The 27,732-nt window shown below is 42.6% G+C and overlaps 1 protein-coding gene across 1 annotated transcript in view; it reads left to right on the top strand.

The window, feature by feature from the left end:
* The first annotated feature begins 2,425 nt into the window (after window positions 1–2,425).
* Window positions 2,426–27,732, top strand: part of DIDO1 (death inducer-obliterator 1) — a 51,661-nt gene continuing 26,354 nt past the window's right edge. Inside the window, exons 1-6 of the mRNA XM_018559565.1 lie at window positions 2,426–2,505; window positions 3,742–3,859; window positions 10,762–11,473; window positions 12,329–12,644; window positions 13,516–13,767; window positions 16,871–17,090. Coding sequence (XP_018415067.1) covers window positions 3,775–3,859; window positions 10,762–11,473; window positions 12,329–12,644; window positions 13,516–13,767; window positions 16,871–17,090 — 1,585 coding nt within the window. The 5' untranslated portion in view covers window positions 2,426–2,505; window positions 3,742–3,774. The remainder of the gene's footprint in view (window positions 2,506–3,741; window positions 3,860–10,761; window positions 11,474–12,328; window positions 12,645–13,515; window positions 13,768–16,870; window positions 17,091–27,732) is intronic.

Here is a 27,732-nt window from a genome sequence, read left to right as displayed (position 1 = left end):
TGTTTTTGTTTTGTGTGTGTTTTTTGTCTTAAATGTTTGTAAATAAAATATTTTCTAGAAATATTTGAAGACAGATATAAAACACCTGACCAAAAACATTTATACTTAAAAAAACACATGTAAAACAGGCTCAGGGAGGGAGCGGGGGAGAAAGAGAATCATGCTGGCAGGAAAATATATTTCCTAGAAGATTTTGCCCTTTTTTACTGAAATCCTTGAAAAAAAGCGTGCAAAAAGTACCCATTTACACCAGGGTGACAGTGTTTCAGCGCTTTTTACGTGCGCTTTTTTGGGGAATTTCAGCTCGTTTTACAGACGTTTCTGTTCATATGTAAGAGCTTTTTAAGGCATGTTTTCAGTTGTCCAATGAAAAGCAGTCTCCGCTGCAAAAACATGCTTAAAAAATGAATGCAAAAACATGCTGATCAGCATGTTTCCATTGAAGTCTATAGAGCAAAATGAGCTGATAAGCGCCACAAAAGGAGCTCATGGACTATTATTTTTTTTGTGTATCAATAAATGTTAGTTTGTGGTGTGTGTAAGTCAAGCTTTGTTACATTGATACTGTAACTCAGTTTTGCTTAGTGTCTAAGATGTCGGCTATCAGAATGCAGTTTCATAGCTCACTCGCTGATCCTACTCCTTTGTATAGCAGTTTGATTTAATCCTGACCAGAGTGCAGCCATAGACAGCTTGCATGCTTTGTTTAGGCCATGGAATTTGTATATATGGGTAGACAGCCGAGCCGATGTTTCTGCCAGTGTCCTTATTCCTAGATCACCGTATCTTATGTTCTGATTGCTAAGATGTAAATTAAATATAATTTAGTTTTAGGCTTTGTATACAGTGGGCATGCCTGTGGCAAGTATTTGCTCAGCTGATGCTGGGTGGCACCGTGTACTGTATCAAAACCCAAAAATAAAAAACATTTCATCTGTTTCAGCTTCCTGGTCCTTGAATGTGGTGGCTGCATTAGTTTTCTTTTGTCTCGGCCTGTTTCTTGCCATAACACACTTCCTGACTTAGGCTGGCAATGTTTGGTTACTGTGTGGAGTAGCAGCATTGTTACCCTAGAGCCTAGACCACACTTCTGATTTAGAATACAAATACCTCTTCCGTATGTGAATGCGGAAGTGTTGTATAATACATCACTTCCGCATTCTTGTGTCACTCTCCAGCTTCAGAATCTGGAAAGAAGCTGATGGAGCAGATCTCTGCTCCATCAGTTCCCCCCCACCCCAAATTTAAAATGAAGGGGGTCTAAACACCTGGTCTTGAAGTGGTTAAAGAACAAGTGAAATCAAGTCAATAAGTGCATGTTATGCTTGGTGTTTTGCGATGCAGTGCTCTTCAATGTGAATAGTGCCCAATGCACTTGCATTGCACCACCAGACATGGTATTGCGCTGTGCCAAGTATTGTTTAACAAGCAAGATCCTATATAGTTGATTCAGCTGATGCAACGGTCTCAGATGTTGTTGGGGTACATTTCTCTGTGCATGTTTATGCTTTTTATTGTGATCTGTTCTATGTGCCGTATTATGTGCTATACCATTTATTTCTTTGCAACTTTTAATAATAAAAAAAACACTGATAACGCCAGTTTTCCCAAGCCACACTAAAAGTTGAGAGTGGTTTCATTCTGTATAGTATGTAATGCGTTTTACACATATTTAATGCCTGAAAGCACACAGATCTGACACCTTAGAGTGAAGCTTAGAATGTGAACCACTCTGTGTATCTGTTTTGAAATCCTTTTTATTCCATTGTGTGGTTTGTGATTCTTAAATTTGGCCTCCTCACCACAAAACATGGATAAATGAATCTCCCGCTGTGTCCTTTTGGATTCTGACACCAATGAGGCGTGTGGCTGTCAGAATAGCTGAACAGTGACGGTAGCAGATTGGCTGCTGTCACTTTTCGCCTGAATAAATTCCGTCCAGCTCCTTTGATTTTAGGATGGTGACAGGTCCACCCACTGAATGACTTTTGGCCAGTTCATTAAGAACCTGCTGAATTTTGTGCAGTGTATACCTGGCTTTAGTGTAGTTGGGGGACCCTTTACATGTGCAGGAAGTGCTGCTTCCTCAAACTGTCTCCAGACTTTGAGGTTGATTGGATTACATGCAGAGGGTTAGGGCACATTAAGCCCTTATAGCTGCAGGAAACTGAGCCTGAAGGGATCTATCTAGTTTTGGCAAGTGTTATAAATATGTAAGGTTTACATGCTAATTTCACTTATTTACCCAACTATAGAAATGCTAAACGAGCACATTTCATAACCCTGCCCATGATACACCTACTGTACATTCCTTTTCACATGTTTTTCTTTTGTTTCTTCTTTGTAGGACGACTCCCACATGGGCTGTTGTCTGTTCCCGAATCGAGTGAAAAAGCCTCAATCTTCATTCACACTTGAACTCCGGTTTGAGTAACGTCTACAATTCTTCCAGGACTCTGCAGTTCTAGTGAAAGGATGGATCAAGGCTAGCTATCTAAAGTACAGGTAAGTGCATTTTGTCTGTGTGTGTGTGTGTATGTGTGTATATATATATGTGTATGTGTGTATATATCTCCTGTGCTTTTTTTGTTGCTAGCTTTTATTTTGTTTTTATGCAAAGGCAAATAATGTTTATATCCAGGAGCAGTGCATTTGTGTTTGACTGTATCTCTTTGTTGGCCATATCATTTCTGGTCATGAAATTACACATTACCGCCACTAAAATATATCCTTTTGAGGACCTGTTAGAATCATTATTTCAAAAATCAAACTTGGCAAAAATTCATTTTTCAAACCCAGTCATATAGGCTTGGCTAATGTTGTGGGATGTTTGTACTTTTTGTTGTTGCCATCTCAGAACATGGTATACATAATTTTTTTTCCTAGTCTGTTAAAGTGTATCTAATCCTTTTTTAACCTAACCCTCGATCACCCACCTTGCTGCCTTTATGAACTTTGTCATTAGAGACTACATTTTCAGCCACAAAGTCTCTTCACCGTCATGGATTTCTAGTGTCAGTGTTTCCAGCAGCTTGCTGGGTTAGGCGCCATGGCAGTAGATGCACTTTAAGGGTCCATTCACACCATCAGGCTGTGGTATTGTGCAGCAACAGATGTTTCATGCGTTGGTACGCTGCATTGCCATCCTTTGGCATACATGGTGTCCTCTGCGCCGCAATAGAAATGCAGCCTGTCCCATTTTATATGCGAGTCTCAGCCCTTTCATTTTGAATAGGCTGTTTATACAATGCAAGACGACAAGCAAACCTTTGTTTCCAAAAATTCGCTCCTAAAGCAATTTATAGGTGGCCATTTAACAGCGTTGGCAAATCTGAATATTTTCAGCACAGATGTATAACAATTTCCCTGTGTGTGAAGCTTGAATGGTCATATCAGTGAATCTTGGGAGAGCAATGTCACAAAGGATTGGAGTTAAAAGCTTTTATGTTCTAAAGCAACAGCAAGGTTTTGTATTAATAGGTATGCTTGGTGGATGAAGCAACGATTGCCAGAGGGTCAGATTTTTAATAATTTTTCCCTGGAATAAACAGTCCTCAGTATAAGGCCATCTCAATCTAGAAGTGGATGAGAAGCACTGATTGGTTGTCAAGCACAGACCCTTCCACCCTTCCATGTACAGTCAGACACACTCTGCACTCACTTCTGCAGCTGTTGGCTTGACGCTTGCTCTGTAAGGTTTGGCGACCGGCTGCTCTTACAAACCTGCATATTTATTTTCAGAATTGCAGTGTGGGAGCAAAAGCATCACCTGCAATGGAGGAAGTGGCAAGTGCTCTGTCTTCTTCTGTGGCAATTGAAACAGAAATCAACCTTGACATCTTGGAGAGCAGTTCTCCTGGTATGCTAGTTTATATATTTCTATAGGATCATTAAGAATGTTTAAGTGTGATTTTTAAATATTTTAGTATTGGCAGGGCTGGACAAATAACAGCAACACGTTAGTCAGTGTACAGTGTAAAAAAACAAAAGCGTTTTCTTTAATGGAAGTGAAGGGAAATCTCCATAGTGGGAAACAAATGGCAAAAAAGCTGACTGATTATAATTGTCCCTTTCTCTATTCAAAACTAAAAAACAAGTTTTGGCTTCAGTTTCATTTTAGCTTGGAGTTGCAAATGACTTCATATTTAGTTGAACCGCAGCGGCTGCAAATTAAATCTGTTTGTTGTGTGTCTGTTCTGGACATCTTTGTGGATCCAAAACAGAGGCCAACTCCGTAAAAAGCCATTAAGATGAGACTGATGACTGTCAGACTGGCTCCTGACATGTAAATTAATGAAAGAGATGGGAACTGTCCTGGTTTACACCTCGTCCTGTATTACAATAGTGCTTGTGTGTAACTAGTGACAAGCAATGGGCAGCAATGTATACTCCCCTCCCATAATCTCCATATAGCTCAGACCATTGAGACATTTATTTCTTTGGTATATTAATGAATGCCTAACAATTATTCTTGTTATAGTCTTATATTGCCTTTTATTTTTTTTAATATTTATGGGTGAGCTTTAATAGTTTGATGTTGTAGTAGAGATTGCATAATTCAAGATCCACTTTATAGCCAGCCCCCAAATAAAAAAAAAAAACAGCTGTACAACTAGGGCCAGAAAAAGCCTCATTGGCTATATACATACCTCAAGACCCCACTTCCTGGAGGTGCTTCAACATTGCCATGCCTCACTACAAACAGCAGCCGCTCAAGGAAATGGGGTCTGCAGTAAAAAATTTTTTTTTTTTATATCATTTTTTTTCCACCCCATTTTCATTTCTTTTGTTGCCATGCTGGGGGGGAGGCGCTGTCATTAGAGCAGACCTTACATTTTCCTCCAAGATCGGCTCTAATGTCATACCAGGGGCAGGCAAACTCTGGCTTTCCAGCTGTGATGAATCTAGAAATCATATCATGCATCCTGCTTCTAGCACTGATGTGTGTGGCTATCAGTCTTGCAAAGCCTTGTGGGACTTGTAGTTGTAGCACAGCTGGAGGGCCGGTTTTTGCCCACCTCTGTCCTATACCCTCTTCTCTTAGCTTATAGGTTAGACAACACATTTTTGGTGGGTTCTTACTTTAAAACATTTTTTTACTTTAGATTCTGACTTTCTAAAAGGGATAAATGCTTGTATAGAGTAGTTGGTGTTGAACGGTGCTATGATTTGGTTTTGTTTATATTTCCTTTTTTTTTTTTGGTGCCTTTTAAATAGAAAAAACATCTGTTTGCGTTCATTTCTATTATGGGAATAAAAATAGCTTTTCTGAAAGTGGGTTGGGTATGGGGCTTAAAGCCTAATCCTGAGATGTTGCTGCTTTGGGAACATTGCAGTTAGGCTAAACTAGTCTAAATTCATCTAAAAACTGATCTTTTATGTGTGCGTGACTTTGAATGGATGCAACCCTGGTACCCAATAGTGAGGGGGTCCACCCAATAAAGTAGCAAACCAAAAAGAGATCAAATGATAAAGGGAACCTTGGACCACCTCCATAATAAACTTCTTTATTACCAGATTTATTAAATACATGTATTAGTCACACGAGCTAGACTCATGAAGTCTGTATATAATGTAAAACAAAGATTGTGCACTCCTTTATGGATGTCGCACAACAATACCTGTTAGGGCCTGTTCACATGATATCAGGGCCTGTTCACATGATATCAGGTGCGGATCTGCAGACGCGGTGCTACTGATGCAGTGCGTTTTTGATGCGTTCCCTTTTAAAAAAAAAAAAAATATATTTTTTTTTTTGCTGCAGTGTGGCTGTCAGTATGTTAGTTGCACTGCAGCGCGTTTTTGACTCGTTTTGCGTTTCCTGACCGTACAAAATGTGACATGCAGTATTTTTTCTGTTGTAACCTGAACGGACTGCGCACGTGAGAACTGTAGGCCATAAAACACACAGGGATACATTGGGATGCATTTTTAGTGCAGATCAGCACAGAAAACGGACGTCGTGTGAACAGGCCCTTAAGCTGGCCACAGACTTGCGATGGTTGTAAGGTAATAAAAAAAACGTACGATCTGCCCATCTTGGACAGGCAGATCGTACTTGCGATAATCGCAAGCCCGCCCCGCTGAGGGCCAGGCTTCAGATGACCGCAATGCTGAACAGGCAGTGTGTGCTTGCCCACACTGGCCCGTGCGGCATTTATCTTAGGAACATGCCACACACCCGCCGACAATCGTACGATTATTGGCGGGTTTTCGAACATGTTTCTAAGATAAGTCGTGCGACCGTACAGTAAAAACGAACGCACGCCATCCACACACCTTGCGATAATCGTACGATCGCGGGATTTCCTGCGATTATCGCAAGGTGTGTGGGCACCTTAAGACTGGGTTATATGGAGTGGAGATCAGTTTTGTTGCTGTCCCTTCTGCTTGCACATACATGACTGTAAAATGGGGAAGAAGGTGAACCCCTTTTATGGAGGGCTTCATGGATATGTCTCCTATGAACTCCTTCCTTTGTAAAGATTGGGGTACAGGGGTGCTGCGGCAACGATCAGCTGGTTACGTGGTGTACAAGGAAGCATATGTCACCAGCACACAAAGGATCCATTTAAAAATCTGTTTATTTAAGTGATTAGATTACGTGCACGCAGAGTTTATGGAGGATGGACAGCAGTATCTCTTTGATACAGAATACTTCCGAGTTGAGAATTAGATGCTTGATCACTGGAGTATATTTCCTCCATGGTATGGGCTGATTTGCAGACAGTGAAGTGACACTCATGAACGTCTTTACAGAAGAAGTTGTACTCCTTTTTGGAGGACAAAAGGAGATTTTACAAGCTGGCAGGCCGCCTGATTTGCATCTAAATTTCTTGCTAGTGTGCTTGATTAATGTCACACATTGTGTAGTTTTGGTGTTAGGTCTGTTCAGTAGCTTTTACAGGTTTTCTGGCACCTTTTTACATCCTTTGTAGATTGAGGGGGAAGGGGAATAAACCCAGTGCATATTACCCTCTTGGTGGATACATGGAATCACGATGCTTTGGTTCTCTCCCTGTTACTGCTTATGGATACTGTTGACCTTTTTATTTGCATGTATTTCATTGTGCTCTTGAGCAATGTCTTTATGTATATATATCTGTTCTGGGTATAGGGGAGTGTGTTTAACGTCTTTTTAAAAGTGTCAGCGATGTGATGTGTAAAGTTTGCCTTGTTAGAACTGTAGCACAATGGTAGCAGGTTCATTTACATTGTAACGTAGGTGTTCTAGTATGTCTAAGGCTGGGTTCACACCTAGGCGTATTGAATATGCGCGTCTGTCGCACGGTTTTTACCGCGATTCGCTGTAAAAAAGTTTGCGCGATTCCGAAGGCTACTTGGCTGTATCCCAATGTAAAACGCCCTACAAAACGGCCCAAAGAAGTACATGTACTTGTTTGAGCGTAGGCCGTTTTGTAGGGCGTTTCAGACGGGCGGAAATACGGAAAGGTGTGAACCAGACCCATAGAAAACAATGGGATTTTCATGTTTGTACAGCGTTCATAGAGCGTTGAACGTGCGACAAAACGTAAAGGTGTGAACGGGGCCTTAATACTTTGCAATTATATTGGGAAATGGATTGCACCATTGGCATTAATTGAAAGCTGATTTTGCACTTAGAACATGCATGTTGATGCATCTGCTGTATTTATTTTTCTTTATAGAATAGAATGTGGGACAATTCTACTTTTAAAGCCCATCTCTGGGCAAACAAACTTAACCTTGCAGTGGAGCTACCCACAAACTGCAAGGTTTAAGTGATTGTTATGTCTACGGCACAATATTAAAGCTGTTTTACTTACATAATTCCCGCTCTTGCCATCTCTGTCCAGGCTGCTAGACTGGTCCCTACAGCCTCTTCTCCCTTGGCTCCGGCGGTATAAGAACCGATCTTAAGATGGTCCATTGACCTGCATCAGACATGAGGATGCTGTGCAACATTTCATAGACATAGTGAAGGGAGAAGGGATTGCTGACCAGCATGGGGCCAAGGATCAGGTGAATAAAACAGCTTTGAGCCCCCTAGACAAAACAAGCACTTAACCCTTAAAGTGCAGGGTAGCCCCACTGCAAGGGTAAGCTTTTTTTTGTTTGCCCGGATATGGGCTCTAAAATTCTCAAATTCATGTTGCTGACCTTCAGAGACATGAACGTCTGGTCTGTGGGTCTGCTGCCTTGTGTTGTGGTAATTCTACCTGGGCATGTGTATTTTCCTGTGTTGTATCCAGAATTGGTGAGCTCAGTTTTGCTGTTCCTGTGCTTGTTGAGTCTCATTAAAGGAGAACTATGGGGGTGAGGGAATTGCACTCGGCCCCATAGAGCCGACGTGTGACATTGATACTGTCACAGGTCGGCTCTATTGATCGGCAAGCGAACACCTACTGCCGCTCGGTCACTTCCTGATCATCTCCCTGCAGGGATTCCCCACTTCTCCAATCCTCCAGCGCTGACTGATGGATCAGAAAGGGGAGGGGGCGGGCATAGCTAGCTAGGCAGAGGCGCTGTTAATCAGCCAGCTGGGTGGATCTTGACTGTGTTGTCGGGATCCGTCCCGGCTGCGGTGTTCTCAGTATATAGCGGGCAATAGTCCTCTATATACTGAGTTTTGGGTCACGGGAAGACGTTGGTAGATGTCCTCCTGGGACCCTAAAGTGAACTATGTGATAAAAAGGTTACCCCATAGTTCTCTTTTAAGATGTTATCTTGTTGGTCTACTGGCATGTCATCAAAGTACGTGGAAGGTTTAAATGTTTTTGAATTCATAGAACTACTGCAACGCCAGCGCCAATTCTTGCATTTGGTTTTACAATGACAGCATCTACGATGTTCCTAAAAAGAATCTAGACTTTAGCAGAAGTCAAATCATTGAATTGACATTTACCTTGGTATGAGGTTACTGTTACTTCATAGCATAATATATAGGGAAAACTGTAACGGTCCTTTATGAAAGAAGTCAAATTCCCACTTTTACCCGGTTAGTTTGATGAAGTAAGGTTGCTGTGGCAAGAATAAGGGCTCATTTAGACGGGCAACCGCTGGGGAGAATCTGCAATTCTTGTTGAGAAACTAGCCCCATGTACAGTTTGTGAACAGACATGATGATCCGTTACATGCCATTAGGGCCTCTAACCGACCCTGGACACCGACCGTTTGTGAGTAAGAGCTCTGATTGGCTCTGGATGTAGACTGTTTCAGATCATGGTCCCTGGACGTAGACTGTTTGCAGTTAGGGACTGAGCGGCTTTGGACACATAATTTGCAGTTGGGACCTCTGAGCAGCCTTGGATGCAGACAGTTTGCGATTAGGGCCTCTGAGCAGCCTTTGAGGCAGACAGTTTGCAGTTAGATCTCTAACAGACCCTGGATGCAGACATTTTGTGAATAAAGGAGAACTATGGGGTCAGTGTTTTTCCCCATAGTTCTCCTTGGGGTAACGGGAGGACACAAACTAGCGTCCTACCGTTACCCTGTATGTGTTCGCTCACCTCCCGATCTACTGAGCCGACCTGTGACAGTCTCATTGTCACAGGTCGGCTTAGAACTATGAGGTGATTGGAAATCACTCATGTCATAGTTCTCCTTTTAAGGGCAATTGGTTTTGGCCCGGAACAATTGGGCGCAGCTAGTCATCCAATGTGTATGCAGTCCTAGTACAGAATGCTGCTGCCTTTATGAATGAACCTTGAGTGTTTGCTACTACAGGGGCATGTTTAGACATAGATATGAATTTATTAGCAGTTATATATAAGTTTATTGTAATTTTCTCAGTTTAAAATATAGTCAAGTTGTCACCTATAGGTCTGTCAGGTTTTTAGGCTCCATTCACATATAGTGTTTCCGTTTCCCATGCGGAAGACCGCGCGGCACGCAAACGCTAAAATCTCATCTGCACAGATTCCACTCGTTTGTGGCTATCACTATAGCCGGGAACATGCAGAATGTAAAAAAATTGTGCTTGGACTATTTTGCAGGCAGTGCGGTTTCATACCACACAGCCGCTGCAAAAGTCTGAACAATGCACATTAAAGAGCATTGTCTTTTTTATGTTTTTAGCGTCTCTGCGTGTATTTGTATAGCCAAATAGGTACGGACAACTGCTCCTTTGGGAATAGAGCCTTACTGTGGTCTGTCTTTCCTGAAGACAATTACCCATTATGAGCAAGCATTCAAATAAGATACAGACAGCAACTATTGGAGGGTATTTTATCCATTCCCTGCTCTATCCCAAACTACAAAGAAATGTTTTGGGCTTATGTTCTTTGCTAGGTGCTACTTTGTAACTGTCACTGTTCACAAGGTACCCACTAGTTTGTATAACTTATTGCTAATACCCATTGATGTTTTTTGTATGGACCCCTAATAGTGCATCAGATTATAGTTATAAGCTGCTAAAATACTTTCACATCTAGTTTAAATATTTTGTAGTCTCCCAATTTATCATACCTGACTCTGTAATCGGGTGACTAGAGCGTCCCTGATTAGTGGGACTGGCCAGATATTAGGATGATTGGATGACATTTGATTGTCTGATCCCCAATATCTGTGGTCAGCTTTAGTCTTGTACGCTGGATTCATTTGGAGTAAATTCAGGGGAGAACCAGATTTGGGACATTAGTAATATGGTTGTTATCTTATGTCTAACTTTACTGACAATCTTTAAATCATGTGAAAGCATTGTCTTTATGAACCTTTCCTCTTTAGTGTCTTGTTTTATTAAGCATTTCCTCCATATTTGTCACCCTTTTTTTATTATATCAGCATCTGTTGTGGATGACCAGGATCAAATTAATGATGAAATACTGAGAACTATTAAACCCACAAGCAAAGAGTTCAAGAAAACTTGGGGTTTTCGCAAGACCACAATTGCTAAACGTGAGCTGATCAGCGACACTGATATGGATGCTTCAGAATCCCCGCAGTCCACTCCATCACTCCGCCGCAGTGGGAGGCAGCCAAAGCGCACAGAAAGAGTGGAAGAGTTCCTGACAGCCGTCAGGAGGAACAGGGGCAGGAAGAGTAATGCTCTGGAAGAGTCTAGTGATAGGTCATGTCCAGTGACAGATGCTGAAACTGCATCAGAAGGTAGCGTGGAAAGCACACCCGATGTTAAGACTGAAGCAAAAAGTGAGGTTAAGAAGGAAGAGGATGATAGCTCAGATAGTGATGGTATGACCCTGAAAGAGATCCAAAATAGACTCCGGAGTAAACGCCCTGATAATCCTGTGGTTGAGACCATTCCAGTACAGACTGTTACCGCAGCACATGTAGAGGGTGCTATCCGTACTAGGAGTGCTAACCGAGCAATCCTGCTTCAGCAGCTAGCCGCTGCAATAAAACAGGTACCTCAGAGCCCTGATAATACAGAAGAGGAGAAAATGGTGAGAAAGTCATCCACAAGAAAGCGACCAGAGGCTGAGATCTACGACCCCAACACCTTGTATTGCATCTGCAGACAACCTCATAACAACAGGTATGATGTCAACCTTGTTGGGTAATATTTTACATTGGGCGATAAGGCACCTAATTGAAGACATTGTTCAGTAGAGAAACCGCTGGGATATTCTTTAGAAAAACACAGTCGCTGACATGCAAAATGTTAAAATTGGTACAATATACAATGAAAGGAGATTTACTGTCAATAGGCATGGCATGGGGATGTGATATGCTGTCAGTCAGCCCCTGGGTGGGCAGGAAGAGGTGCTGATGTTTCTGCAGGGCTCCATCTCCTGTGTACTCTGGAGGCTTCAATACATCCCATATTAAAGGAGAGTAAGATGTATCCTTCCCAATATTTAAGCTGGCCACACACTGTTTTGTTTTTTTTGTTCAACCCACGAACAGAGTCCGCTGTCAATAGGGCATCGCGGCTGGATCCCAACAATATTTCTGAGATCTTTCCAGACTGTGGTGCGGCTTTGTGCTGTCATCAGAGAGCAGACATTAGTAAATGTACTCCTGTGACCCAGAAGAGAAGTAAAGCTATTCTTTAATTGCTGCTCAGGTTGAAATGGAGAGCTCAATGTATGGCGACTGATAGGTGCATTGCAATGATGTAAAATGCGCGTTGATTTAGGGGTAAGGATTTCCATAGATAAAAAGTAAAACTGGATTGGAGACCCAGAAGTAGTCCTTCTAGAGACCACTGTATCCTAAAATGCAAATGCTCATTAGCTTTTTTTTCTCAAGCGCCATTTCCCTTCAGGAGTATGTTGAGGTGCTTCATAACCGAGCTCGGAGTTGGGCAGATTATATTTTTGGCAGGAAAATGACATTTTTAGGATACTTGAAGTACTGCAATGTGCAGCTATTGTTTTTTGTCTTCTAGGTTTATGATCTGCTGTGACAGATGTGAAGAATGGTTTCATGGTGACTGTGTTGGCATTACTGAAAGACGTGGACAGCTACTTGAAAGAGATGGGGAGGATTATATTTGCCCTAACTGTACTGTCCCACAAGGGAATGAAGAAAGTACTATAGACATTAACAAGGAGGGGGAGGCCGTGATAACTAGCGCCACTCCTCTATCTGTATCCAGCACCTTGTCCTCTGTGGAGCAGAACGCACCTGATCTGGGTATCAAAGGTAGAATTGAGAAGGCGGCATTTCCTAGTGGCAAGAAAAAACTGAAGATCTTTCATCCTGTGAGTGTTCTACATTATCACTAAGAAGGTCTTCCATTTTCTGCTGTGACAGAACAGGTCATACATATTCCTGTGTCATAGATATGGTGTAATGCTTGCATATTGGGAAATCAAATTCTGTCAAGTCTCTGCAGTCTGATTTTGCAGTTTATAGACCTCCCCCACAAACAAGATTTGCTTCAGTTTTGCAGGTGGTGGTGGTAAACTTCCCTAGCAGTCTGAGCCCTTTTACCTGCACCATTCCTTTTAGTTCTTGTTGCCTTGCTGGGTAACTGGGGCCTGTCCTTCCTAATTTCCTCAGAGTAACTTCTAGTTGTGTTTTGGCAATGTTCTAAGAACATAGAGGTACACAAGGTTAGAGTAGACCTTAAACATCACTAAATAATGCCTCCAAAAGATATTCGTCTTTGGAAGTAGTACAGACCCCTTTATCTGAATAGAAGTGAATGATCCTCTCTAATTTTTGAATCTGCTTTTGAAGGTCAAGTAAAAGTCATACATCACATGTTCAGATCACCGCGTCACTTGATTTCATGCAGCTTTTGAAATCGTAAAATAATTTACCAAATGATAGAAATGTTTCTGCCCCCATATTGAGTGCAGCTACGCTGTAGCTAAAGTTCGCACACAGAAGCTAGTGCTGTTGCTTTTTTAGTGCTCATGTGGTCTTGCCAATAACCTGTTTGGCTTCCTAAAAGACAACTAAGTCATGCTATTTTGCTGATTTTTACTCATGATAAAAATTGTATCTATTTCTAGTGTAGCATCGCTGTTCTAATGCACATTTCTGACAGAAACGGCAGTGGTTAGTCCTCATCTCTTCCCTGTGTTGTAGGTGGAGATTCCTGACTTTGCCGAGATGTCCACGCAGGTCTGTGAAGCTACTGAGGTCTCTCAGGAGGTTTCTCCTGCTCCGGAGATGTCGGAGTCTCTAGATGTGGCCAAGTGCATCGGACCAGGCTGTTCGAATCTTGCCCTTCAAGACTCTGTGTATTGCAGCCATGACTGTATACTTAAACACGCTGCGGAAACAATGAAGTCACTAAGCGCAGGCAAAGACACCAAGCCCAAGGAAAAGGTCAAGGTAAAAACTGAGAAGTTGTCCCCACCACCCAAATCCCAGGTAAGCAGTTTATCCTTAATCTGGCTTTATGTAAGAACTTTCTGATTCTTTAGCATGGAATATATCATGTAGACAAGGGCCTGTATTCCAGATTCTTCTCAAATGTAAAGACATTGCTTTGATTTTATACATCATGATAGCACCCCATTCTGTGTAAAAGCCAAATTCTTTAAAAGGGATTTGGGGCAAAGACTGATAAGCAGATGTGTGCTTATAAGTAATATGTACACTCGTTTCACTCAAGTTTTTCCATTTCACTTCTCTTGAAAAATAACTCTGACAATGTGACAGACCCTGACTTCTTAAATAACTTCCCATACCCCTTCTCTCTTCTGTGCCTATTTAGGGCTTATTCACCCCAAATGCAGACCAGATCTGCCTGAGTTTCTGCACACGCAGTGTGTTACACTGCGTTTTTTGCCTCGTTTTTGATGCATTCCGGGCCGTTTTTGGTTTAGAATGGGCTTTTAGTGCGTTCCGGGCATTTGCATGCATTCCAGAGCAGGTAAAATAGGGCTTGCTGCAGTTTTTTTTACATGCTCTGGAACTGAACGCTGCGGTGTGAACTGGAGCTAAAAATACCATGGAATACATTGGACGCAGTCTTGATCCGCTCTGTAACTGCTCTGCTCCTGGAACACGCTTGGTGTGAACAAGGCCTTAATATCTGCACACCCTTCTTGGCTCATTCAACTACTACCTTTGTACTCTCCTGATTGTATCCTATCATTTTATTACATCCGTATTACCCTGCTAAAGTAAAAATGTGTTGCATCCTCCTTTACTGAGAATGTTAATCCACAAATTGACCTTTTGCCATTTCTGTAACTTTAATTTAATCAATAGTAATGATTGCACAGTAAAATAACTTCAGGAAAGAACTAGCTGTGTGACCGGAATGCACCATGTAACTGACCACATGCACATCAAGTTGTATCGCTTTTGTACAAACTTCTTTCTGCCCCCGGACATTGTGACCTTGAGCTGCTATGAATTGAAGTTAAACTTTAATTGGGACATTCTTGGCTGAAGCGGTGGCACTGCTGAATGCTTTGATGGAGATCCGCACTGAACCTTGTCCAAGTGTGTTATTAACGTTCAGTTCTAATACTGGCCATACACTGCACAGTGATTGCAACAGGCACAATCCATGTGTGATTGTGAATGAGAGATCTGCTTGTTGAACAACCCTCCCTCCACTACATTAATTTAGGCCTGGTTCACACCTGGACGTTTTACATCGCGTTCCTACGCTCTGTAAAACGCTCAACATGTGAAAACCAATGATTGCCTATGGGCATGGTTCCCACCTAGGCGTTTTCCAGCGCGTAGGAACGCGCTGCAAAACGCCCTACGTCCAAAGAAATGCAGGAGCTTCTATGGGGCGTATTTGCCATGCATATCCATTGGGATACAGCCATGTAGCCCTCGGATACGCGCGTTTGTTGCGCGTTTGTTTACCACAATTCGCGGTAAAAACACGCGGCACGACAAACACGCATATTCGATACGCCTAGGTGTGAACCCAGCCTTATAGTGCGCATTTGGAAAATGATGCATGCACATGTAACTTTGTTTAGTAGTGGTGTAAATTCCTTAAGCATATGTTTTTGTTTGCGCTTCTTTCCCAATTCACCAAAGCTTAAAGAAGAACTCTAGGCAGAAATATTCTTAACTCTTCCAGTAGTGGCTACCCCCAAACGGCAAGTGTTAAATGCTTGTTTTCAGCTAGGGACTAAAACAATAGATTTACTCGCCTAAGGTTGAACTTGATGGACCTGTGTCTTCACCCTCAAATACTTGTAACTATGTATGTAACGTCTGAGCCAGCAGGCTGTTTTAGACTGAAGTGATGGAATCTCCCTCAGCAGCCTCACGTCCAATACACTGTTTAGGACATGATGACTCCCAGGTCCTTAGACTGCTGGAGCGGAGAGGGGATGCAGGGACCGGTCTAACGGCCAGCTGTCTGAGATTTAGATATCTCCTTTCTTTTTTTATTTCCTTAGACTAAAAGAGGCTCTTAACTCTTTCAGTCTGCAGGGTAGCCCCACTGCAAAGATTAAGAATAATTCTGCCCAGGGTTCTTCTATAACACACTATGTATTTTATTTACTTAATGCAAATTTTAGTACACCAGCCAGATGAATTCACTGCATGTACTGTCTTTGACTTGTGTGCTGTTTTTGTATGTTGAAGTCCATTCGGAGATTTTCACAGAGGTTGGCATCTGCTTAAAACATTGCTAAGGGTTTGAGGTATCTAGTGAAAACAAAAATGCCATATGAGCTGCTGATAAAATAGATATATAAATGAAAGCACTTTGTGGTTAAAGAGGAATTGCAGGATTTTCAGTGGTGCTACCTCTTCACTGCTTGGTCTATGGGAGCAAATAAAGAAAATACACTCATTTGATCCTGCCTGGCTGAAAGACTGGTCCCCACAGCCTCTTCTTTCCAGCACTCCGGCGGTCTAAGCTCCGCTGACGTCATCAGGTCTGTGCAAGGCCCATTCACTTACATTAGACATGAGAATGCTGAGTAAAATATACAGCCAGAGCGGAGGAGTGCAAGGTGAGCGGTCACATTGGCAGGATCGGTTGAGTGCATCTTCTTTCCATTCCCTATTCAGGGGATAGCAAGTGTTAGCTGTAGAAAATCATGGCGAGCTTCTTTAAGTATTTTTTCATCTTTTATTGATACTTGGTAATTGGTTGAACATAGTGACTTGTAAGTTTTTTTCCCTCAGCAAACAGAGGCGTGTGCTGGTAGGTACCAGTTAAGGCTATGCTCTAGGGCAAAGGTAACCAAACTCTGGCCCTCCAGCTTGTGCTGACCCTACAAATCCTAATGGGATTTGTAGTTCCACAGCAGCTGGAGAGCAAAGTTTGCCCACCCCTGCTGTAGAGGATGCCATTTGTGTCCAGTTTAGTTATTGGTTTAATACATTTTTGTTGTAATGACTCATGTTGAAGAGATAAAGCACTAGATGTTATGATTTTCAAGACAGAGGTTTTGGTTTCGGATAGTTTCACTTCCTTTTTATTGCTGCAATGTGTTTTCTCTAATCTTTAATTTCTAACTCTAATGTACATTTATTACAGGCTCCTTCAAAACCCCCAGTTGTGCAGAAAGCCACTGTGGAGAAGACGGACATCCAGAAGCCAAGTGTTTTAGTAACCCCAAAGGTGGAGGCCGAATCGTCCGGCGAGGAGCCAGCGGAGGAGTACAGCAGCAGTACACCTTCTTGGGAGAGCGACCATAATTACATTGCTGTAAAGCCAGAAAAGACTGCTGCCATTTCATCCACACTGTTTTACAAATGTATGTATCACTTAGGAATATTACCCCCTAGTGCACACACACCTGATAACACACATTACACAATTACATTGCACTTTAATCCTGGTTAGTAGACGGTACGAAATCTTTGTGGTGGCCCAGGTATGAAAGCATTCCCATGTGAGCTCTGGCTGTCTGCTCTAGGGGAGGAAAACATTTAAGGTAAGTATGTAGTTTTGGGCAATTGAGTCCAAGATCAGCACTATAGAAAGCACGTAGTTGTCTGCATTTAATGCTAAAAACTGCACAGCCTCCAGAATGGTACAGTCCTGTGCTGATTGTATGTCATTGTATCAGGTTTATTTTATTATACCAACAGGTCTGTGGGCATTTTCTGGAGGTAACAGCCTAGCAGCCAATGTAACATGAATATCCAAGTCATATTGGCATTTCGAGTCCTATTGGCATTCCAATAATGGACTCTGCCTAAGCGATGTTAAGCTTGATCTGAAGTATGTCTAAAGCCAAAACCTTTGTAGTTTACCACAACAGGTAGTAAGGCAATATCTTCAAAGTGAAGGCGATCCTTTCCTGGACAGTTGCTGCCTCAACATGTCACCCTTGGGAGAATTCCCTTCTGTTCCTGACATAGTAGTCAGTGCAGAAAGCAACTTTACTACCGAAAGCTAAACGCCATTGTGGCTTTAGATACTTTAAATTGGCCATGTTTTTGGTGCTATTCTCCTGAGGCTTTGAAGGCGTTCTTTTAATATACTCGGATGGACGGTATCGATTTCTTAATGTGAATCATTGCTCAAATCCAGTCTGCATCTAGAATATTTTCTTAATATCCATCTACTTTTCACCTGTCAAAAGGTGATATATCAGTGATTGGTCTATAGGTCACATCAGCCTCCTCTTGGTAAACCTGGTTATACAATGCCGCATGCACTGCAGCCAGTAGATGGCGGTGTAGACTACAGGCTGTGTAGTATTATCTGTGATGTTTTCAGATGTATGTTCCATGCTATCTAATGTGATCTGAAAGAAGATCTTTTCCTTCTAATCAGCGCAGATGGCTTATCAGGTAAGTGACGATGGACCTAAACTGTTTGTTTTTGGGGGGTTTTTCTCCACATAAGTTATTAAAGAAAACCGTATCACTCCTTAATGTGACATTTTGTTTGTATGCACACTGTTTTACACTAGTACTTGGTTTTTTAGGGTCCCGAACAGAAAAACCTCAGTTCATATTTGCTGTGGAATATAGCATGTTTAGGGGGACTGTGTTTACTTGGATTAACCCCGTTCCTCTCAATCTTCAGTGTCCTGTTCCTGGTCTCATAGTAAACACGGTAATACAAGTATTAAACAAATCCTCAGGAAATCCACAGACCACTTTTTGTTTGCAAGGGTGATTTGCACTTTTGCATTCAAATTTGAGAAAACTGCTTCATATTTTTGCTGTGTAGCTATACTGATCAGCCATAACATTCTGACCACTGAGAGGTGAAGTGAATAACATTGATTATCTGTTTACAATGGCACCTGGAAGTGGGGGGGATTTATTAGACAGGAAGTGAACATTTTGTCCCTGGAGTTGATGTGTTGGTAGCGAAACAATTAGCAAGCGTAAGGACGTGAGTGACTTTGACAAGAGCCAAATTGTGATGTCTAGACGACAGGGTCAGAGCAACTCCAAAACTGCACCTCTTGTGGGATGATCCCATTTTACAGGGGGTAGGACCTACCAAAAGGGGGATCAAGGAAGGGAAACTGGTGAACTGACAACAAGGTCACGGGCGGCCAAGAATCATTGATGCACGTGGGGAGTGAAGGTCGATCCAATAGAAAAGCTTACTGTAGCTCAAACTGTTGAAAAAGTTAATGCTGGTTCCCATAGAAAGGTGTCTGAACACACAGAGCATCACACATGAGGAAGACTGGTCAGGGTGTCAATGCTGATCCCTGTCCACCGCCAAAAGTGCCTGCAATGGGCAGGTGAGCATCAGGACTGGACCACGGAGCAATGGAAGAAGGTGGCCTAATCTTATGAAACACGTTTTCTTTTACATCATGTAAATGGCCGGGTGCATCTGTGTGGCCTGGAGCAGAGATGGCACCTCGATCATAACATTGTAGGAAGAAGGCAGTGCAATCCTTTGAACAATGTTCTGCTAGGTAACCTTGGATCCTGCCATTCATGCAGATGTTACTATGGTAAGTATCACCTACCTAAAAAGTTGCTGACTAAGCACACCCCTTCATGGTAACGGTATTTCCTGATGGCAGTGGCCTAATTCAGCAGATTAATGCACCTTGCCACACTGCAAATATGGTTTAAGAATGGTTTGAGGTGTTGAATTCAAATTCTCCAGATCTCAATCCAATTGAACATCTGTGGGATGTGCTGGAAAAACAAGTCGGATCCATAGGGGCTGATCACCTCACAACTTACAGGACTTAAAGGATCTGCTACTGACGGCTTGGGGCTGGATACCACAGCATACCTTCAGAGGTCTAGTGGTGTCCATGCCTCAATGGGTCAGGAAAAGGGGCACATACTCTGTATTAGATGGGTGGTCATAATGTTATGGCCGAACTGTGTATTCATTCAGCATAAAGAAAAATAAGGGGAAGAGCTGTATTATATTGTCCCCACTGAGTGGTGCCAGAGCGCAGTAATTGATTGCCAATCACACGCACTGGAGGAAGCGGCTGAGGTGCACAGCACTTATGAATACACAATGAAGCATCACTGGTTCTGGGTGCAGGCATTGCTGGGCGAAATGAGCATTTGAGTAGCGGCAAAATAGCACAGTTGGCCCTAGACAGGGAAAAGGCAGGGTCAAAGGGTCATTTCTTGATAACTAAAGCTGTAAAAAATGAGCATGACAGTGTGTATATACTATGGGAACCTTGCGAAGGACAGTTTATCATTTTTGCCTGAAGAACGACTTTAACTGGAGAAAAGTTACATGTTCATACAGCTCTTGCCATGGCATTTACTTGTGCAGCCCAACCTGAAGAACCAAAGTTTGTCCTTCCCGTCTCTCCTCTTGCATGATCATTTACTGGACAGTGTCTGACCCCAGCATACGAGAAGATACAGAAAGGTAAAGGTTTGTTACACTTAAGTTTTAATTGTTAAGCAAACAGTCAGTTTGTAAGATGAAGCAAAAGCTATCCAACCCATGCTACTGAGAGCCAATTCATGTATCACTTCCTGTTCCTAGGATGCCATAGAATACTGTCATGCACTCACTGTTTTTTGGATTAAACATCTGCTGTCAGTTTTACACTTAATAAGCCTTAATAATATATCAGTCTGTAGTAACCCATAGCAATTGGTCAGATTTTGTTGTGCTTAATAGGGTGCCGTGGGTACCTGTACATAAAGTATTACTAAAGGCTGTCATCAATAAAGTTACATTGCTTTAGCTATAACCCTAAAACATGTACATTGATCGAGATGGGTCAGTTTGCGCCAGTTTGACTGGTGACCTCCCATCAGCATAGAAGCAAAACCTACCAGCAACTTTCTTTTAAACTGACACTTCTCATTCTAATAGGAGCATAGGTTCTGCCTGTCCCTCTACAGGTAGATCTGTTTTCCTTCACCAGTGAGTGGATTTCTTCATGCTAACACAATGTAGCAGGGTCTTCTTTGTTTCAAACGAATGGAAGCCTTGTGCTTCTACCAAGTCATTCTGCATAGTCCAAAGTCCTGGAGGGCAAATTGGGTTTTAGTATGGTCTTGCAAGCTTTTAAGCATGCATACTTTTTACTACTAGTGTCTGTAATATAAATGTCGGATTTCACAGCCAAACTTCCTTAGGCCTACACGTATAGTCGTAAGATGGACAATATGTTTAGTCTGACCGTTCTTCAGTTGACTTTGTTCTATCCTTCATTTTATTACCACAGCTCTCAAGAGCTGGCAACCCAGCCTTAAGTTGGGTACACCCGGTTCAAATTTTGATTGGTTCCTGATGAACCGGCCGAAATTTGTCCTGTAGGTGCTGCTGTCTGCACCCTTCCGCCCAGCAATCCCTCCATCAATGGGTACGGGTACTCCTAGAATGAGATCCTAATAGGTTGGACTTGATGGACTAATGTCTTTATTCAATCTCAAATACTATGTAACTGATCGAAGGAGCCAGATTGAAAATTCTCGGCCGAACAGATCGAACAGCTGCCTACTCCATTCAGGTATTCTGACAGTAACACAGCCATGATGTCCATTCCTGGAGGATACAGCAGATCGTGCCAGCAACAGGACTGTTGTGTCACCACATTTGTAGTCTGTTGCTTTCTTCCAGCTCTATAACAAAAGGTCCAGATCCTTGCTTGGATGTAGGGTGGGAATAAACAATGCAGGAGCTTTGTATTGCACCCGCAATGCGCTTCAGGTGGGAATGTGTAAAGTAGAGTAATTGTTGTTATATTAAAAGCAGTGGGCTATGGTTTTAAGTATGTGGGGCAGGTGCTCAGAATACCTACTTGTTCTGGGTCATTGACCCAATGTAGTGAAGCCATATGTCCTCTGGCCTTGAAGTATTATGAAGAGAGTAAAACGCTCTTCCTGATACTTACAGCCAATGTGGGACAGATACACTGTCTCAGACTGAGAGATGTGACATAACCGCTGATCAGTCAGCTCTTGGTCTCTGCGCTGGCAGGGGTTAGGGGAGGGAGTGTGTGGATCTTGCTCTCAGTTGTGCGCAAAGGAGGCAAAGCCAGCTTTCGGGCAGGCATGCCTTCTCTACCTTGGAGTGCCTGTATTCTGTCAGCCGAGAGTAGACCTAAGCCTGCTAATGTCTGACTTTGGGTAACGAGTAAATTAGTAAATGTATTCCTGCCACTCAAAAGAGAAGTAAAGCTAGCAAAAAGTTAGGCTTTACTCTCGAGTGAATTATGCCCATTGGGTACCAATATTGCACATTCAATCCTAAGCTTGTGACAGGTTTATGCCGCTCATAATGTTACCCCGCAGGCCTGTTCACTTCATTGCTCCTCCTTATGGTCAGTCAACACTATTTGGTTAGGATGCATATCGGAGTAAGGTGTTACCACAGTCACAGATTGTAACTGCGCTTAAGTTAAACCCATGTAACGTCGGCCTGCAAATCCTAGACATATCACTGAAATAACACTGGGTGTGGTCTGGGTCGCAGAAATGTGTTTAATGTGGAAAAGAAAAATGCATTTGATTTCTAATTCAATGAATTCTCCCTAAATTGAGGATCTATATCCTTAGATTCTGCACAAATCAGTAGTGAGGAACCTCATTTTCTAAAGATAAAGAAGTTGGCTTTCACAGTGTGTGATGGTCAAGAATACTGAAGAAGGTGCACACATACCTTACAATCTACAATGTCCAACATCATTGAAGTTCTCAGTTGCAAACCATTGAAGTTTCACTAGACAAGTAAAGTGAAGACCAGATGGGCATCTTGAAGCTGACATCTACATGTCCACCAAATGCCTAGATGACCATTCTTCCGATGTCAACTGCCATGGCAATGCGTATAACACCATCACTTGAAAACAGCACATCTCCCTAGTATAGGTCAGACCGGCCATATAACAGGGAAGAACGCTTAAAATAACTGAGGCCTGGGGCAACCCCTGCTGCTAATGAGATCTACAGCTCACCAGACATATGTGCCAACAGTAAGCTGTAGTCATAAAAAAAACTAAGAATTGTGATGTACTTTTATTTGATACCCAGGGCTGCTCTATACAATTTATTTTTTTAGTAGTAATGAAATGGAACTAATATTAGTATTATTATAATGCAGGAACTTTCCCTCTAATAAAAGAGAGATCTAGAGTTGGATTCCATTTTATCCAAGTTATCTTTTACTTTCATAGTGACCTACTGCAGCAGTACCTATGCAAAGATTTATCTGGCCAGCAGCTGCGTAAGCTACTTAATAGGGAATAGGATCTTCTGTTGGATGCAACCGCAGTCTGTGGATAGTGCTATCCATGCCTCATTATTTTCCAAGTGCACAAAACTCAGGAATTTCTATTTCTTCCTCACATCAACACCAATATAGAACTATTAATAATGCTTTTGAACGGGTTGCCAATTGGACAAGTGTATTTTGGTGGGTTAGAAACCGCACACAGCTATGCACAGTAGTAGATTAGGAAGTGGTGTGCTGCTTTAGCGCATTAGGGTGCCAACGAAAATGAATGGCACCACAATGCACATTATGATTTATTGTGCTTTGCAGTAATGCACACAATGTTTTTACACCTGTAATACAGCTGGTTTTCTTGGACATAGCCAGAAATGATCCAAAATTCCACTTTATGCTAATCGGCATAGCGGACCCATTACACCTGTTGTGATATAATGCAACGCTGCAGTGACAAAAGCACAAGAAAGCTGCACTCTGCATGAAAGTGTGGTCCTACTCCAATTTCTGAATGTATTCTATATACACTTATGTTTATCTCCAATAACAAAAGAGTAGGTTTTAGCTGGAGCAAAGTGCATGCCTTTCTGTGATAAAGTAATGCATGTGAGGCCCAGTACAAGGCAGCTAAATGCTTCTTATCTGGGCATAAATCACAGAATAGAAACAATTACTCCTATACACCTGTCATTCTGTGGCTGACATAGGAAACTTATGCTTTTTTTTAAAATGTTATACAGGCTTGATAAAAACAAAGAAAAAGTGCATTGAAAGTTCTCCCACTGAAATTAAACACTCCTTTGTCATAAATACCTCAATGTTTTCAGTAAGCAGGAGTGTCCCGTGGGCATATGAATAGAAGACATACACTGCACGTGGCTAGAGCAGTGCTGACATCCACTAAAATCCATGTTCAGCCAAAAATGCTTTCTACATTTGTATGACCATACTCCAAATCCCAACAACTCGACTGCAAATCATCTACTTTCTACCCCGATCAGCCATAACATTCTGACCACTGAGAGGTGAAGTGAACAACATTGATGATCTGGTTACAATGGCACCTGGAAGGGGGGGGGGATATTTTAGGCACCTGGAAGTGGGGGGGATATTTTAGGCACCAAGTGAACATTTTGTCACCGAAGTTGATGCATTGGAAGCAGAAAAAATGGGCAATGTAAGGATTTGCGAGACTTTGACAAGGGCCAAATTATGATGACTTGATAACTGGGTCCAAAACTACAGCTCTTATGGGATGTTCCTGTATGCAGTGATCCGGACCGACCAAAAGGGGTTTAAAGACGGAAAATTGGTGACTGGTGTTGGTTATGTGTTTAGATGAAGCTTTTAGGAATGCTGAACTGAGTTTTACTTGCTTAGTAGAACATGACTTCAGAATACAGCACTGTGCAAGAAACCTATAGATGGAAAAACTTCCTGTGTATCATAGAGAAGTATAAATAAGCAGAGACGAACATTGCACCACAGCACCATCTACAGCTCAAAAGACCGAATAACAGTCAGTAATACAATCGGTATGCTGTTGCATTTCCAACACCCCTTAATAGCATATGTGTTGCTATATGACGTTTAGCTTCTTTCGAAGGAAACTGACGATCCTTTGGCAATGGCTTGGTGACGCATCCGCAGTCATTTCTTCTGATGAGCAGTATTGCATGTGGATAATAGCTTGCTCTAGAGCATTGGTTCTCAACTGGTGGGTCGTGACCCAAAAGTGGGTCGCGACCCTGTGTTCAGTGGGTCGCCACATGCCTTCCACTATTCTAGGTGAGAGGCTCCCCAGCCTCCCCAGAACGCAGCACTGTCAGTTCTCACGCCAACCAGTCATTCAAAATATGCTGCCTGGTGCTGAGTGGGCAAGGGAGCCCCATACATACGTGCATTGTTTACAGCTCCCTTGCATGTCCTGTAGAGGCGCCTGAACTGGAGTGACGTCACATTCTGGATCCCGACACCTCTACGGGGTGCGCAAGGGAGCTGTACATGCAATGCACACATGGATGGAGCTCCAGCACAGTTCAGCAGATTTTGTCTGTGGTTGTGTATGTCTGTCACAGTCTGTCTGTGTTTTTTAGGGCCCGTTCACACTTGTACAGTGCGTTAATCGTATAGTACCATGTGATTAATGCACTGTACCACGCAATTGCACCTACTGTGCTCCCGCCTAAACGCAACCCATGCCATGCATTCCATTGCAGTGTGACTTAGGTCGCGACTTATTGACCGAGGACAAATGTGGGTCCTGAGGTTACACAGGTTGAGAACCACTGCTCTAGAGTGTCCCTTAGCAGATGATACGTTGATGTGCTTGGTTCTAGGGTTGACCCTTTCTGATTGTGTCAGCTTTATACGTCCCTGGTTGTCTTCAAAGATCGGGATGGGGTCTGACATGCCTACGCCCATGTCCTTTAAAAGCTGGCAAATATTGCTTCTTGACAAGTGTGTGCTGCTGCTATGTATTCAGTTGAGGAAAGTACAGCAGCTGTTTGCTTTTGGCTAGACAAACTTCTGGTTCCTTCCCCTTATTGGAAGATGCAACCACTCGTGGATTTGCGGTCTGTGCAGTCTTTGGCCCAGTCAGCATCCACATATCCAACTAGTTTTGGATTTGACGCTACTGGCAGTCATCGCGTCACCCGAATTGTTCCTTTTAAGTATTGTATTACCCTCTTTACTGCGTTCCAGTCATGCTGACAGGGTGCTGCAACTTTTCTAGCGAGTATGCCCACTGCTTGCACTATCTCTGGTCTTGTCACAGTAGCAATGTATAGTAGCTTTCCGATGGCCTTGCGGCACATCATTGTTGGGTTGCAGGTTTTCTGCTTCATTGCTCTTTTTGACATCGTTCCATTGGTGTTTTTACTTCCTTTGCATCTTGCATGTGGAATTGTTCCAAAATGTCTGCAATTTTTTGACTTTGGTTGACCAGATAGCTTCGTCTTTCTATTTGAATTCTCAGATAGTGACTGATGTTTCCTAGCGCTTTAATTTCCAAGTTTTGTTTTAGTTTGTGAACTATTTCTTGTTTCAAACCGGTTATAATGTTATCACCAAAAATTAGAATGTATATCCATCTGTCTTGTCCATTTCCTCTGTGGGTCCATTGCTGGTTCTGGCTGTACTCAGTACTTGCCACAAGTCGTCTTTGCTTAGCAGCATTTCCAGCTTGGACTTCTATAGCTGGTAGTTGCTATTGATGAGCTTTGCAATTTGCCAACTTCCTATCTGAACTACTTGCCATCTTTCAGTAGCTTGAATGATTGTTGACTTGCAATATTCTGGGCTCAAAACCTCTTGGGTATGCATTTGGATGAAGCACTGAGATCTTGAGGAATGCTGGGTTGGTTTACTTAGGACAGGGATGAACAAACTGCGGCCCTCCAGCTGTGTTGGAACTACGGATCCCATGAGGCTTTGCAAGATTCTCACAGCCACAGACATGACTCCTGGAGAGAAATGCTTCATGGGATTTGTAGTTTCACCACAGCTGGTCGGCCGGAGTTTGGACATCCCTGACTTAAGAGAACATTACATCAGAATGCAGCACTGTGCTAGAAACATATAGATGGGGAAACTTCCTGTGTATCATAGATAATTATAAATAAGCACAAAGACTAAGATTGCACTACAGCGCCATCTACACCTCAAAAGACATAATTACAGTCAGTAATACAAGCAGTATGCTGTTGCATTTCCAATAACAGGGTCATGGGCAGCCAAGGCTCACTGATGCACATGAGGAGCGAAAGGCTGGCCAGTGTATTCCGATCCAATAGAAGCTACAATTTGAGCTACTGTGACAAGTTACTGAAAAGTTAATGCTGTGTATGGGGCTGTGTAGCCGCATACTGGTCAGGTGCCCATGTTGACCCATGTCCACAGCCAAAATAGCCTACATTGAGCATGTGAGCATCAGAACTGGACTACGGAGCAATGGAAGAAGGGGCCTTGTCTGATGAATCGCATTTTCCTTTACATCGTGTGGATGGCCAGGTGTGTGTTTTCGCTTACCTGGGGAAGAGATGGAGCCAGCATGCCCTATGGGAAGAAGGAAAGCCAGTGGAGGCCATTCATTAGGATGTTACCACCCACCTTATCATTGTTACTGACCAAGTATACCCCTCCATGAAAGCAGTATTTCCTGATGGCAGTGGCCTCTTTCTGCAAAAATGGTTCAAGAATGGTTTGAGGAACACAACAATCAGATTCAGGTGTTGGCTTGGCCTCAATTCTCCAGATCTCAATCCAAGTCCGATCCATGGATGCCGCACCTCACAACTTACAGGACTTAAAGGATCTGCTACTGATGGCTTGCTACTTACAGGACAAGGATCCGCTACTGATGGTTTGGTGCCAGATACCTCAGCATACCTTCAGAGGTCTAGTGGAGTCCATGTCTTGACAGGTCAGGGTAATTTTGGTGGTAAAAGGGGTACTTGCACAATATTAGACATTTGATCATAATGTTATGGCTGATCGGTGTATATGCGCAGTGGCTACAGGGCTACGTTCACATCTGTAGTGAACTAATGAATGGCAGGTTTTTGGCCCATGGTGCCATTCGTTAGTTGCACTTCAATGCAGTGATGGCAGTGCATCAACAAACATTATTTTTTCTTGTTTCCCAGTAAACCTAGGAATTTTAATAGTGGCCTAAGTGTACGCTTTGTAATTTTTCTTTTCAAATGCTACATATTTATATTCGACAGATGGTATGGCTTTAGAATACTGAA

The sequence above is a fragment of the Nanorana parkeri genome, unplaced genomic scaffold, assembly GCF_000935625.1.
Source record: "Nanorana parkeri isolate BGI_ZX_2015 unplaced genomic scaffold, ASM93562v1 scaffold17, whole genome shotgun sequence".
Taxonomy (NCBI): Eukaryota; Metazoa; Chordata; class Amphibia; order Anura; family Dicroglossidae; genus Nanorana; species Nanorana parkeri.
The sequence above is the reverse complement of the archived record's forward strand: the minus strand, read 5'-3'. Positions and strand labels throughout refer to the sequence as shown.